The following is a 15,827-nucleotide window of genomic DNA, read 5'->3' as shown; positions in this document are numbered from 1 at the left end:
GACACGGTGAGTTGGATAATATTCCCACAGTCGATTAATCTTTAGCGGGAGTTTTGGTACTGTGTGACTTTGAGGAGTTCGCTTCCAAAGGTGGCTTACGTGACCAAGACTCAGGTCAACGGTGACTCGGCAGAGTCACTTAAATTGCAGTGGAAAATTTAATGCTCTCTCCAACATTCACAATAGTATAAAGCATAGGAACCTGTAAATAGTGAGCATCTATTGAGGAAAAAAAGTGTTCCTTGTCGTTATGTTGTTCTCTGTATTGTTAAAGTCATTTTGCGCCAATGGTAGTATAGTCACAATAAGTTCTAAGTTTGTGGCTGTAGTTTTTCCCAGAACAGAACAACATGAAGACAAGGAACACTTTTTTCTCAATAGATGCTCACTATAGATTTTATTTACAGGTTCAATTGGAACCTAATGCACTGATTATATAATTTTACTCTGGCCAGAGATATCATTGGTATATGTATTTTAAATTAAAACATTATATAAAATACATTCCAAGAGTGACAGATTATTTTTAGAGTGGTGGTGCGCCAGGGAAGTAATCCTATGTATTAAGTGTGTAACTATTCATGTTTAAAGAAGAGTAACTTAAATGCATATTTTCTTTTGTGTCTGTGAATGGTGTGTGATTGAATTTAGGAAAAAAACACCCTGCAATAGAAAAAAAGACCAGTCTTTCAAACAGTAGGAAGAAACTAATGTTTTCATTCCATTCATAAAGTGCAGCCAGGGAAAAGAAGTGTATAAAATAAGTTGTGTCCATGTAATGGCTTAGATTCAGAAATCATAGAAGAAAAAAAATAAAATCAGGTTTCACATGTCTGTGCGATTCAGTAGGTGAGAGATATACATTGTGTCCAGCCAAATGGTCTTTGTTAATTGACCCTGACTGCAAGGAGGCTATATTGCCTTAGAACAATACACAAAAGACTGGAGATAGCAGTTGCTAAGGAGTTTTTCTGCATAAGAAATAGGTGCCAATGAATGGATGCAGAGTTTTTTGGGTTTTTTTGTGTTTGTTTTGTGTTGCCTTGTGTCTATTTTCCTGTGGCTGGTTGATGATGAGGATTGAAAGCAAAGAAATGAAAATGTTTGTTTTTCTTTGTTACTAACTTTGTTTTGTTCCTCTCTTTTGTAGATAAGGACAGCCAAAGAAATATATATATATTTAGTAATTAGGAGGATTGGAGGAGAAATGCAAAGTTTTCCCTTAAAAGACAAGTTAACAATGGGTCATTGTAACACTCTTTTTTCAAACTGCAGTGGCCTATAACTTATTTGGTTGAGATTGATTATTTAAAATTAAGTGTGTATATACTCTGCTTCCAATGTTGTTTTATGTATTCCAGAAAGACACATATGGAAGATAGAGTATGCATCACAAAGGGTTAATTTTGCACTTCTCTATTATAGTCACGAGTCCGTCTCAAGTTTATATCGTTATAATATTTACTGGGCTCCTTACAAGCTGATCGATGACACTAGATTGGATGGGTGATGTAACTCCGTTAAACTTAATAAGAATGGAGGAGGGGTCATAGATTAGTTAATAGCTAAGGGGATTAGTGCAATAGTAGAGCCATTTCCCCATAGTGCCCAATCCAGCTGTCATTTTCTGTAAATCTCCTTTTCTCATCTTCTAACTTTTGTTTGTCTACAAATCCTTTCATTATTATTCTTTGCTGTCCTGTTTCCCATTCTTTACATCTGTCAGTATCTCATTCTTTTCTTATAAAAAGATACAAAATGCGTAGACACTGTCCCTAAGGGTTATAGGTAACCTCAATATTTTAGAACACAGGTCTGGCATGACTGTTTTCAATTTTTTTTCAACCAAATAAGGGGTGCAGTATGAAAAAGTGTTGCTGTTTCCCGATTTGTTTATATCATCAGTGCTTGAAACTAAAGATTTGTTCAATCAATTCTCGGTAACAGGACATGAGGTTGCAAGGGGATGTATCACAGCTATGCCAAACGTCCAATACTTGAGATATTGTCTCACCCATGGGGCTAAGACATTTTTTGACAACGGACAGAATTAGGGGTACACACACTACACTGACAGTCACCGAAGTAGCTAAGGGTTTTATGCTTATAGAAACTGATTTTATGCAGGAGTTTTGTTGTGGATATGTGATGCATGTAGTATCTGCCTTTTGTCTCCTGAGCAAAGTGTACAAAGTGTGCCTCTAGATGCAGAAAGGGTGGAAGACAGGAGACTCGCTGCAGGTGAATTAGGTAGACATACAGATATGCATCTCTGTGTAGAACATTTGAATAAGATTTTTACCCAAAAGACCTGACATAAGTGAAACCCTTTAGAAAATGTAAAATTTTCATGTTTTATATTTTTCAGTCAGACAGACGTGTACTGGATATTGTTATAATTGATGAAAGTGCTACAAAAATTTACCCCTTTGCCCTCCTCACCTAGCCAAGTAGCTGAACTTGTGGGAATGAAAATGGCATGCAAATTGGCAGAGGTTAAATTAATTGACATACATTAATTTTCAGTATTTTCCTAGGATAGGGGCGACGTTGAGGCGACTGAGGAATTTTTATGACAATAGCAGTGCATGAGTAGAACACTCACATTACATGTAGGACTTGTGACAGTGACACAGTTACCAACTGAAGTAGCTGTTATTTAAGTTAAAGCTTACAGACATGACTTTAATAACAGGGCGGACATAGCTGTCAAGTGGGCAGCATGTTTTAACATGACAATCGACAAATCAAGGTTTTTTTGGGGGTTTTTTTGTTTTGCTTTTAAATTGTAAACACATGAATTAGTTAATATATGAGATGTGTTACCTGAAGAAAAAGCAGTCTGAAAGGTGAAGGGATGTGGTCAGGAGTCCTCTGGATTCTGGAGAGATGGACAAGGTAGGCCTGTGGCTCCCAGAGTGGATCTTCCAGGCCAAGCTGAAGCAACACATGGTCTGACTCAGCTGGGCAAAGAAGGAATGTGCAAGCTGGTAAGAGCATACTGGTATGCATCAGATGTTTCTTCTCAGGCTAGTAGGAAGGCAATTTCCTGCCTTACTTGATTGTCAGAAAATGTCAGGAAGACAATACCAATAGAGCCATCCCATACCCCTCCTACAGATGGATTGTCTCCAGGTACAACAAATCAACTTCTTCCAATTGCCACCTTGCAGGATTCTCAAGTATGTACTGGTGCACTGATGAAATATATTTGGGTAAAGGGTTCTTGAAACGCGTCTAATATTGCTGTATCATATTCAAGATTTTTGTTAGTAGATATGGTAGCCCTAAAGTTATATAGAAAGTGATAGGGGTACTAATTTTACAGACAATAGCTTTTAGATGATGAGTACAATGTATGAGCATTGATAGGAAGTTGCATACTTTTGACCAGCCACAAACCAGTGGTAAAATAGAGTAAACGGTACTAGCTAGACCGAATTGAATAGAATAATGGTTGAAACTAGATTGGAGTGGGCGGTAGCTTTAGCCACTAGTTCTCCCCACTATCAGAATCCCTCCTAAGCCACCTCTTAAACCCATTACCTTTTGAAAATACTTTTGACTTCCCCGAGATGAGTTTATAAAGGAGAGACTGTTCAGGATCTTGTAAAGAAAAACAAATAGTGAGACAGCAACAAAGGACATTCTAAACACGGTCTCCTGTTATGAAGTTCAACTGGGAGAGTATGTTATGGACTGTAATTTCCTACTCACAAGTAGTTTGACAGACAGATACCAAGTGTTGACGACCAGCATCACATCCCTAGGAGTAGCAGAGAGACACTTGTACCCATTCCATCCACTGCAGAGGAGGCAACACCCAGAGGTTTCAATTATACTCGTGAATCTGTTCTGGGAGACCCAAGAACGCAGTTAACAACACCTGGGTCAAGGACTTTGCAAAGACTGTTATCCAACATGGAGCAACAGTTTTTCCCTGTCCATTGTTTCTCTAATTGCATTCTCTTTTCAGGACAGTCAATTCTCTCAATTGTGAACATGTGACAGAGGCTGGTTCAGGTGGTCATATTCATGAGATGGGTATGAAGGAGAAGTTGTTAGCACATCGGGCCAGACCATTACTCTATTCAATTCAGGGTTAAAATTAAAATTTGTTAACCTTGGAGCTCGGAGACAGTGTGAGGGGCTATTGTCTGAGGAGTATTGTGTCCGTAAGTACTTTAACCCCATAGATGGGGAGGTGCATCCAGCGATGCCAGTCCAGTAATAATCCAGACTCAAGTGGGCATCCATGGGAATGATTATCATTCTTGGGTGGGTAAGGTTTTAGACCAAACTGAGTGCTGGGTGTGCTCTCACATGCCTCAGAGATTAGATTAAATAGGACTAGTTCTCTTTCCACTCAATATTTGTGAGGTACCCGAATTATGGGGTGGGAGGCCAGTAGTGGAAAAGGTAAGACAGCTAGGTCCCTTAGTTTAAAGTCTCAAACTATTCGGTAGGCCAATCACTGTTTCACGTACAATGAATCTGAGTATTGAGAGATTGGGAAGAACGAACTAACAAACAATAGCCCGCCCCACAAATGTTTATGAAAAACCTGTTGATATTATTAGAGTATTTACTAATACAGGTTGAAGGAGATCATAAATGACATTGTTAACAGACATAGGATGATTTGATCGGTGAAACAGTATTATTTAAATGTCATCTAAGCTATAAGACATGCTTCGGACAGATGAACATGCTAGGCATGAAGAACTTTAGTAGAATATTTTATATTGCCGTTACATATTTTATTGTACCTTGTATGCTTCCAGATAATGTATTACATATGTGGGTGAAGGGCATACAAAAGGTTAACTCCGAGCTCCAAAGGTATATGTGACTCTTATGGTAACCTGACTGATATCCACAGTGTGGTCATACTAAGGGGGACATGCATTACAGAAAAATGAAAAACGTACTGCAGAGATCCTGCAATAGAATTTTTAGGGCAAGAGTGTTAGGTGTACTCTCAAAGGGTGGAACTGTGGAAGTCAAATAATTGGATGAAATAAACCAAATTGATTAATATTGTTTTACCATGCGATTGCGATTAATACGCCACACGTTATAACGCAATCGCATGGCTTCATAACACACATTTACATTCGCACTTACACTTGTAAATAATACACAATTATTTGTAAAATGTATTAGATTGTTTATTTATGCATAGATAATACTATAGTAAAGGTATTTATGGTTCAGGTCTTGTAAAAAGTAAAGAGTTTAGTCTCATAATAAAGCTTATTTCACTAGCATTAACCTCAGTTTGAACTGGTTACTCAAAGGGAAAACATGTAGACAACAGTTGGGGGAAGTTGCCCCTCACTCTGATTATAATATTTTATTGCTTGATTGTAATATATTTTATGCATAATGATGGGTTGCTGTAAATCCTGCTATATTTTGCAATTAAATATCTTTGTACGTTGGAACCACAACAATCGCATGGGACAATGATTATAAGCTACAAAATTACTTTAAGGGGCATATTCAATTGTTAGCGAGTTTCGAAGTTCGAGCGCGTTAAGTAATTTTTTGGCTATTTTTCCTTATTTTCGAGCGTGGAAACTTCTCCCGCAATTCTAATCTTTTTTTTTTTTTTTTACTGAAACTGTGTTATCGCGCTCCAACCGTTTGTCAATGTTAAAGTATAGGCTGGATGCGAACCCTCAGCGGAAAAAGCTATTCAATTGTTTTTTAACGCCGAGTGTGAAACAGGCAAATCTGCTGCTTCATCTCGCACCTCCTTGGTCTGCTCAAAGAAATTTTTTATTATTAAGTTAAGAAAAATATACATTAAACCGGCGGTTCCCAAACTGTGCGCCACGGCTCCCAGGGGTGCCGCGAGCCAGCCATAGGAAAAAAAACAAAGAGCACATACACTTACCAATCAGCGCGGCGCCGGGACCCAGAAGACTCCTCTCTCCCGCAGCGGTCACTGACGTCGATATTCAGTGACAGCTGCGGGAGAGAGGAGTCTGCTGGGTCCCGGCGCCGCGCGGATTGGTAAGTATGTGCTCTTTGTTTTTTACTATGGCTGGCTCGCGGCAGAAGAGTGAGAGGGAGCGTGACAGCGGGCCAGACAGAGGGGCACAGTGGGGCAGAGAAGTGTGACAGAGGGGCAGAGGAGGGTGACAGCGGGGCAGTGGAGGGGGGACATCGTGAGAGGGGCAGTGGAGGGAGACAGCGTGAGAGGGGCAGTGGAGGGGGACACAGCGTGAGAGGAACAGTAGAGGGGCGACAGCGTGACAGAGGGCAGAGGGGGGGGGGGGACAGCGTGACAGAGGGCAGAGTGAGAGAGGGCAGTGTGTCTGGATGCAGAGGGGGCAGAGTGCCTGAGGGCAGAGGAGGCATTTTTGCATACAACTAAATAAGTATTTCTGTCCTGACCTAAATACTTATTACAATTTTTAGACCCAACTAAAACAGAACTGCTCAATAATTATATTGGAGGGGTGCCTTGAAAAAATTTAGAGACTCTAAGGGTGCCGCGAACTGCAAAAGTTTGGGAACCACTGCATTAAACTGAAAAAATAGGTGTAAAAGTTCATATAAATAACCTAAAAACTGAGAAGTACTTAACAAAGTGTAATAATAATTAATAATTTTTGGAAAGCTCCCCCTTTAGAAAAAACCATTAGTGGTGCATGTATTTAAAGGGGGGGGAACGCAGTTTGGGTCCCACGGCCATAATGACAAAACACCCATCTGTTCAGCGCTGGCCTGGATTCCCTAGGGAGTGTGATCTGCTGAAAAATGTAAGCGGGCCACCCCCCTAGGGACACCCAGCCCAGTGCCGATAGCACTAGGGCTCTTCCTACTACCCCTGGGCTGTGGGTAGTAGGGTAATAAAGGGGGGATTTTGTATGAAAAAAACCCCCCCAAAAAATAAATTTTGATTTGTGGAACTACATGTCCCAGCCAGCCATGTTGGCCTAAATAGTGTGGGCATGCTGCTACTTGTCTAACTACAAGCACCAGCGTACCCATGGCACCCAGGGCATGTTTGCACTTGTAGAACCACAAGTGCCAACATGCTCTTACACCCACGGCTGGCTGTAATCTGTAGTTCCACAAAGTAAAATGTTAAATAAAAGCACAACACCCTTATTCCAACCACAAATCTTTATTAAAAATAATAAAACCCCAAGAAATACAGTACACCCTCATGTACACCATAGATTTTTATTGAAAAAAAAAAAAACCCCAAAACAAAATACTCACCATGGCCGAAATCCTCAGTGTTATGATGCTTTACCTACACACACTCATTTACGCAAAGTCCCAAAAATTATTTGTACCTTCGAAGAAATGTCCGGCTTGCCCACTGTGCCACAAATATTTGCACCTTACAAATGTCCATGCTTGGCCAGTGTTCAAGAAATGTTTGTAAATGGCAAAAAATTTACCTCCTTGTAAAATCTTTTAATCTGCTGTCCGGGGGTGCATTGTTGCTTGCAGTGCTGGGGCCCTTCTTGATTGCAGTGTGGGGGCCCATTCTCTTGTGCAATGCTGAGGCCATTCTTGATTGCAGTGTGGGGGCCATTCTTGATTAAATGAATTTGCATTCATTTTTTATACTAAAATGACTGCCTTAACCACTCCTCATTTCAAACTCACTAGGACCAATAATAGAGCGCGAGGGGGTGGATGCAATATAAATAATTGAACGTTTTTTTTTGTTTTTTTTTTAAAACGAGCGCTCAAACAGGAAAAAACGAGCGCGGGTTTTTTGTTTTTTTTCGAGCGCGGGATTTTCACCCGTCTCGCTAACAATTGAATATGTCCCTAATAATGTTAAAATGCACATGAGTTGCTGATTTAATTATATTTTCTTATCGGTCATCGCAATACTGGCATTTGCAATATAGATTCCAAAAGTATGTTTAAAAGAAATGACTTACACACAGGATTTGAGACCTTAAAAAGCAATCTCCATGGATTTTTTATGTTTCACTGCCTGTAGTGTATTTCTCACTGAGCAGTGACCTGTGGGAGTGATCTAAACATGGTACTCCGCCCTCTGTCTTAAGGTTGCAGACTGATTGGTTAAAACACAGATTAACAGAGAACAAGCACCAAAGTAATGTGGCGTGTGCGTTTTAACCAATGAGAAGCTGCAAAAAACGATTAATGGACAACACTGAAATCATGTACATTATTTCCCCTCTTCTAACTCATTCACTCTTCCAGTTAGCGCGGGAGTATGTCAGTAGCCTCAGTTCTGTGTCAGTGCCACTACAAAGACCAGCCAGACTCTGCCAAAGGACAGCCTCAGTGCAGCGTCCAGGAGGATAAGTCTTCTAGGTCAGATGTATCGTGCAATCCTGCTCTATACAGATTGTATTTATTTATTTGGATTGTTGTGAACATTATGCCCAGTGTGTAGCGAGTACAGATCTATATTTTGCCTGTGCTCTGTCTGCACAGCGACCCCAAGCTCAGTAAAGCAGATACAGGCATGTAGCTTGCAATGAGTTATTGCTGCACATCTGTGCCTTTTCCGCAGCCTCCTGCACTGACAAGTTATAAAAGATGGAGATTTTGTCTGCAGATACATTAGCTACTAAATCCCTCTCCTCCGTTCCTCCTCCAGTCATCCGTTCCCCACCCCGCTCCCCCTGTTCCTCCTCCAGTCATCCGTTCCCCACCCCGCTCCCCCTGTTCTCAAATCATGTACTCCCCAAATACAGATTCCGAGGCAGACAAGAGGGAGGTGTGTGGACTGCTATAAGAAGAGCTGTTATTGTTTATCAATCATTCACTACAAACCTAGTTGGCTTTGGGCACAGAACACAGACAATAGGTAGGTGATCACTGCAGACCACTTTTAAATCTCCCGCCCCCAGCTCAGTATAGTGAATATATTAACTGACATTACTGAAGGGCGGGAAAATTAAACAGGCTCTGTTACAGCCGCCTATGACACCGGACGGACCCATTAAACTTTAAAACGAGAGCTGTGCCAGGGCTAAAATTTTTACGCCATCAGCACAGCGTGACTATTACTATGTAAATCACCTATGCTTCTACCTGTAGTCATTCTGCAATGACTGGTGGAATGAGTAGTTCCAGGAGAAGGAGGATACATCTCTCTCATAGATACCTCAAGAGAGCAAAAAGAGATAATCATCTGCACTCGCTCCTGCAAACAAGCACCATGACCACAGAGGGGGTGTATGTAATGCTTAGTTGTGAAAAAATATATACCAAAAAAAAAAAAAAAATGTACAAGAGTTCTATTTATTTTTGAACAAAGCAAAACTCTAGAACAATATAAAAATTGTATGCACATGACAAGGTTGCCTATAAAGCAGATACCCAGCTAAAATCTGTCTTTCGTATCCTTCGCAGGTCTTTTTCATGGGATTTGTGTAGTTTCAAAGGGGCAGTGTATGAAAAACCAGTGAAAATAGGATCACTACTTTCTGTTGCGTTATGAAGATCTTCATCAGTGTCGTCCTCTTTATCACTTTCCATTTCTACATCTTTGCTCACTTGTTCTGTACTGTAGCAAAACATTAAAGATTTTTTTAGATTATACTTTTTTACAACAAAAATCAACTTTTAAAAGAGGTTTTAAAGCAGCATTAACACCTAATAGATGAATATTACTAACAGCAGTCATTCCCAGGACTCCTTGTAACTTATGAAAATCAAGACATTTAAGTTTACAATAGCCGTAAAAAGGATGATCTGATTGGTCCTCCCTCTCACAAGACATAGCTAGGACTAAAATATTAACTATGAAGTCCCGGGAAAAAACTGCTTCATGGAGCAGCCCTCAGGAAGGAAACACACAGGAAGGAAACGAATATATGAGCAACTGTGCGAAGCCTGTTTATCTTCCAACGTGTATCTTTCATGCATGAAAAGACACCTTAACCAGTTGGGGAGTCTGTTCTATAATACTTGGTTAAATACTAACAAAAACTATGTTAACTTCAAAACAGTTAAAATATTTTCAATATATGATGGATACCAAAAAGCAAATAGAAAAAAAAAAGCAAAACAGATGCTAACAATTGCTGGTACCAGGATGCTATGATGACCAAAGTATGGCATTCCATTGTTGGATCTATTTCTTTGAAAAATACTGATAGGTGATCTGAGTACTGGTACAAACGTCCAATTGAGGGACACTGCGATACAGAGTGGTATAGTAGGTGGTGCCAGGAGTTCAGGCACTTAAACAGTTAAGTCTGTGCGTGTAACTCCACTCCTGCTATACTCCTCCCACAGGAAGGATACTCTTTAGATTTAGTGCCCTCAGGAAATCAGGCATGTTTGTTTGTTTTTTTTTTTTTAGAGGTCCTGCCCTGAAGTTAAATTTATTTAAGTTTATTTGATTTCTTCTGTTACAGAGGGGAAGAAGCTGGGCTCAGGGACACCTCCCAAGGGGTGGATAGCCTGCGGCCTTCCTGCACCCTAGGTCGGGGCGAGTAGCCTTGAGAGCTCTCTCACCTCCAAGCATTACAGGAAGGTCACTTAAAATTCCCGGCACAAGACAACTGTCAGTGCAAATTGGCGCCGACAGCCACAACAGCTCACAGACAGGTGCTGCGGTCGCGTCAGCTGCTCTCCCCACCCTCTAGGCAACGAGCATTGCCGGAGCAAGAGGGGGAATCTAGCAGCCACATCAAGATCTTCAGTGACACAGAGTACAGCTGTGGCTGCTGAACACACCGTGGAGCCATTTCAACGGAGCTTGGCGCTGTTAACAGCGGCCAGCCATTTCCAGCCACTAGCAGAAAGAGGTTTGGAACTATACCCCCACTTCCTGGTGCCATCTACAGAGGAATTTCAGATCCACTATCTCAGTGTGAATGGACCCTCCTGTGCTCCTTTATCAGGACAGGTTTCATTAACCCTGTGTCAGACAGCTCTATTTAACAAGGATTTTCCTTGTCTTTTAGAGTGTGTAGTGTGTGTGACCTATTACAAAAATTCAAAAATATATCCATCAAAAATTTGATATATTTTATGGCTGCAGAACAGTGGGTGTATTCAGATATATTGTTACAGAAATGCATCTTGGCCCCTTTTTACTGCTAGGATATATGTTTAGTGCAGTTTTTATATATATATTTTATTCTGCATACTACATTCGCATAACTAGTATATTCTCTAACAAATAGTATATATTTTATAGTTTGGTTGAGAAAGAATTGGTGTAATATATCCCTACAAAAAATATATATATATATATATATATATATATATATATATAATCACTGACAGTATCACTAATAACTTCTGGTATAAATTTATTTAAAGGAAATAGCACAGGGCGCTTATTTATATAATTGCACATGCACTTGCTTTTGATATTGTGTATATTTTGATATAGGAAATCTTTAATTTTTGAGACCAGGGGGAGAATTTTATTTTTCTCTTTTAACCTTTCTAGCGGAAATGCCTTATTTCTGATATATATCCGATACAATAAGCCTTTGTTTTGAAAGCCTTTTGTATATCTTTGTATAATAAAATGACTTGTTTGGGTCTTGTACTTTTCTTTGGGAATGTGAATTCTGCGACTGTCTGAAGAAAGTATTCATGACAATTAGACCTTTTGACTTTCTCCTGCCTCTGAAATAAGATGCAGGAAATCACAGCAAGGTTTTTAAGATATCACAGATAAGTGTAAATATTGTTAGCTTTCACTGCATGTAAATCTGTGTTTTGGGAAACATATTGCATCCCGATTCTAAAAATAGCCTGTGTCCAAACCAGTATATAAAGCACTATCTTGTACACTGAAATGTATCATTCTGATGTTTCATTTGACCTGACCACTGATACCTTTAAATCAGTGGAACTGTCCTTGTCAGGACACTTGAGCAAAATAAACATCACTCTCTGCTTCAAGACCTGCTTGACAACTTCTTCAATATTGCAGTAATCCTGTGACCTACAGATTAGACCAGTGGTTCCCAAACTTTTGCAGTTCGCGGCACCCTTTAGAGTCTCCAAATTTTTTCAAGGCACCCCTCCAATATAATTATTGAGCAGTCCTGTTTTAGAAGTAGTTGGGTCAAAAAATGTAATAAGTATTTAGGTCAGGACAAAAATACTTATTTAGTTGTATGCAAAAATACCCCCTCTGCATCCAGACACACTGCCCCCTCTGCATCCAGACACACTGCCCCCTCTGCATCCAGACACACTGCCCCCTCTCACGCTGTCCCCCCTCCTCTGCCCTCTGTCCCCCCTCCTCTGCCTCTTCTTTGCCCCGCTGTCACTCTCCTGCTGTCACCCTCCTCTGCCCCGCTGTCACCCTCCTCTGCCCCGCTGTCACCCTCTGCCTCTCCCCCGCTTTCACTCTTCTGCTGTCACCCTCCTCTGCCCGCTGTCACTCTCCTCTGCCTCTTCTTTGCCCCGCTGTCACCCTCCTCTGCCCCGCTGTCACGATCCCTCTAACTCCTCTGCCGCGGGCCAGACAGCAGCTGTCACTGAATATCGACGTCAGTGACAGCTGCTGCGGGAGAGAGGAGTCTACTGGGTCCCGGCGCCCGGCGGATTGGTAAGTTACTGTGTTCTTTCTTTTTTTTTTTTTATATGGCTAGCCCGCGGCACCCCAGTGACAGCGCCGCGGCACCCCTGGGAGCCGCGGCGCACAGTTTGGGAACTGCCGGATTAGACCCTAAATCTAATCCGTTCTCCGACTGTTCTGAAGTTTGGACCCAACTCCTAGTTCCACTGCTCTGCACGCTACCCAGCAGTTCTTGCCAGTGAGATAGTCCAGGGGGGATCCATGTACAGCACCGTGATCCATATTAAGCGGTCATTGGTACCAGAACGGGAGTACACTAGCAGTGACAGTTACCCAGAAGGAACGTAGTTCTGGATGCCATAAAGGAGTCCAGTGGTGCCAGCAGGCTCCTCCTACTGAGGCAGGAGGGGCACATCCGGAATAACGAAAGGGGACGGTGGCAAAGTAAGCCCAGCCAGTTCCCAGCAACAACAGACAGGGTGGCATAGTAAGTGCATCCTGTCACAGTGGCTGTATTGTTTTTTTTCTATTAGTAGATTTGAGCCATCGGGTCCACCATCGCCATTTGAATGTAGACATTGTGACTGTCGACTTTACTACCTGTCAACAGTGACAATGTCCACATTTTAGGCATGTCGACGACAACCAGACTGTCACCTCTTGGAGTTGACATGTTCACCTTTGCCAAGAATAAGATACCATATATGCCTTGGAGGCTCCTTTTGAGACCATGGCTATCCCAATGAGTTGAAATCAAGAAAATTGAAAGGAAAATATACAAGAACAGCTGATCGTTATTTGGAGTTAATCACCAACTCATTGCTGGCAGGTGAATGCTAGTTACCTTTGAACATGTTATTAAATGTGATTAGTTAACTCTGAATACAACTACTGCTCTATTCTAAAATGATGTGCACACATTTGTTTTTTACTTGCATTTTGTTTGTTGCAAAGTCACGTTAAAAGTTGGAAAAGGGTTTGGCATAATTTATCTTTATTAAAAATGCAGTTGTCTGTGATGCAAAGCCTGAAATTAAGGTGTATATACTTTTTATATCCACTGTATCTATTTTAGCACCTAGCTGTAATATGTTTGTGCTTTGTCAGTATGATGTTCTTTGAATGGTCCACCAAAATGTATCCATTTTGCCATTTGCGCAGTATGGTAGTTATTCAGTAAGATATTTCTTTAGAAAACCACAACTGCTTTGAGATAAGCCATGTCTACTTTAAGCCATGTCTACTTTCTGTATAAGCCACATGTCTTCTAGACATACAGATTCTTAACTTTTGGAGCTGGCTCTTAAATGTCAAAATTTGTTAAGGGCTAAATAAATTCTTTATTAGGGCAAAATGTTTCACACTTTAGACAGATACACACAGACACACACAGTGAGTACTTAGGAATCAGAAAAAAAAAAAAGATTAGATTTGAAGGATGACCTTTAAAATATTCATGAGCCATGATAAAAAGTCAAGGAGTCATAACTGAGAATTACCATTTGCTCTGCTTGGAGATTAACAACGAATTCACAAAGAATGTACACAAGATGGATGCTGGTGGTAATACATGAGCAGGAGTCTGAAGAAGCTAAATAGGTAGGAGAAAAAAAAACAAAAATAAAAAAACAAAAATAAAAAAATGAAACATTACTTAACCAGATATTTTACTTCAACAGTAACATTGCAGATTGCAAATAAAATGTGAACTTTCAGAAAGTACCAACAAATACCTCTTTAACTGCAACAGATTCTTCGATTTTGCGACCAAAAAATTGTGTTTTCTGCAGTTCCATGTTTAGCGTATCCTGCTTTTGTTGCCGTTTTCCACCCAACAGTGTGTAGAAAGGTGTGAAAGATAAACTTTCTTCCACTGCCAACTGAAACCAATGAAGAAATAGAGAATTTCAACAACACGTAAAATTTGCTTTGGTAATCAAGTCTGTTTTGATGTTTTTTCTGCTGTACAGTGAACGTGTTGTGTTGTAAGCCACAAATTGTATTTTGCAGTATTCGTATTAAGCAGTAACTGCAAGGCTTAATTATTCTTAGAAATTTCAAGTAAAAATGAAGCAGCAGTTTGACAGTTCTCTTTTACTCTGGTGAATAAATAGACACTTCTCCAGCCTTTTAGAGGAAGCCACTCATTTTATCGACTGCCAAAAGCGCACACAATAGATTCAGAGAGATTTCTGGTTATTACTCAGGGTGATTCAAATTTCATTTCTGACCTTAAAATTAAATCTGCTCAGTGGATTTTTCTATTGGACATTTAAAGTTAAATTGGAAAAAACACTGCATCAACACTGAAGTAATACGGAGGCAGTCACTTAAATAACCACAACAGCCATTTAATTGTCCTATTAAAAAAAAAACAAAAAACAAAGAAACCCTAAACGTAAATGCTTGTTTACAATTTTCCTTAACCAATTAAGTGAATAAAAGTTGTGTAGGAGAGTATACATATATTACAATTCCTATATACTACAACTTTAAATATTATGCAAAGAGCAGATGATTCTAAGTTTGCAAGTATTTCAATAAGCCTTTAAAAATCAATTAAGTCAAACAATTTGCTAAAAATGGGATTTTTATACTTACGTAAAATCCGTTTCTCTTAATCCGTTGGGGGACACCGGGACCTTAGGGTATAGAGTAGGACAGGCGCACGCTGGCACTTTAATTTTTAGTTAAAACAAAAGCTCTGGCTCCACAACCTCTATACCCCACCTCCTGCTAGAGGCCAGTCTATGTTTAACCAAGCCCGCAGAAAGGGAGATAGAGAGAACCAAAGAAAAGAGAATAATCTTAACACACAACATTCTCTTAACAATCAAACAACATGTCAAACAGAAGGAAAAACCAGAGTGTTAGGGGTGGGCACCCAGTGTCCCCCATCGGATTAAGAGAAACAGATTTTACGCAAGAATAAAAATCCCATTTTCTCTAACATCCCTTGGGGGACACCGGGACCTTGGGGACATCCCAAAGCTGTCTCACGAGAGGGAACGCTCAGAAGAAACGGCCCGAAGCACCTTTCTCCCAAAACTTGCATCCCTAGAGGCAAACACATTAAATCTGTAAAACTTTGTGAAAGTGTGTACAGAAGACCACATGGCCGCTTTACACAATCGTTCACTGGAGGCACCATGGCAGGCCGCCCAAGAAGCACTTGCAGATCTTGTAGAATGCGCCCATAGATTATCTGGGACAGGCTCCCCAGCCCCACTAAGCCTGGCGGATAACAGCCGTAACCCACCTAGCAATGGTCACCTTAGAAGCTGGCCAGCCTCTTTTGTGAGTATCATAAAGAATC

The 15,827-nt window shown here is 40.5% G+C and overlaps 1 protein-coding gene across 2 annotated transcripts in view; it reads right to left on the bottom strand.

The window, feature by feature from the left end:
- Nucleotides 1-9,239: 9,239 nt before the first annotated feature.
- The window catches only part of WDR75 (WD repeat domain 75), a 123,333-nt gene continuing 116,745 nt past the window's right edge, over nt 9,240-15,827 (bottom strand). For both annotated transcript variants that reach the window (XM_075180016.1, XM_075180017.1), the window contains 3 exons: nt 14,245-14,391; nt 14,011-14,102; nt 9,240-9,523 (listed from right to left, as the gene is read on the bottom strand). In XM_075180016.1, coding sequence (XP_075036117.1) covers nt 9,322-9,523; nt 14,011-14,102; nt 14,245-14,391 — 441 coding nt within the window. In that variant the 3' untranslated portion in view covers nt 9,240-9,321. The remainder of the gene's footprint in view (nt 9,524-14,010; nt 14,103-14,244; nt 14,392-15,827) is intronic.

Source organism: Mixophyes fleayi, chromosome 7, assembly GCF_038048845.1.
Source record: "Mixophyes fleayi isolate aMixFle1 chromosome 7, aMixFle1.hap1, whole genome shotgun sequence".
NCBI lineage: Eukaryota > Metazoa > Chordata > Amphibia > Anura > Limnodynastidae > Mixophyes > Mixophyes fleayi.
Note: the sequence above shows the minus strand (reverse complement) of the source record. Positions and strands in the feature narration are given on the sequence as shown.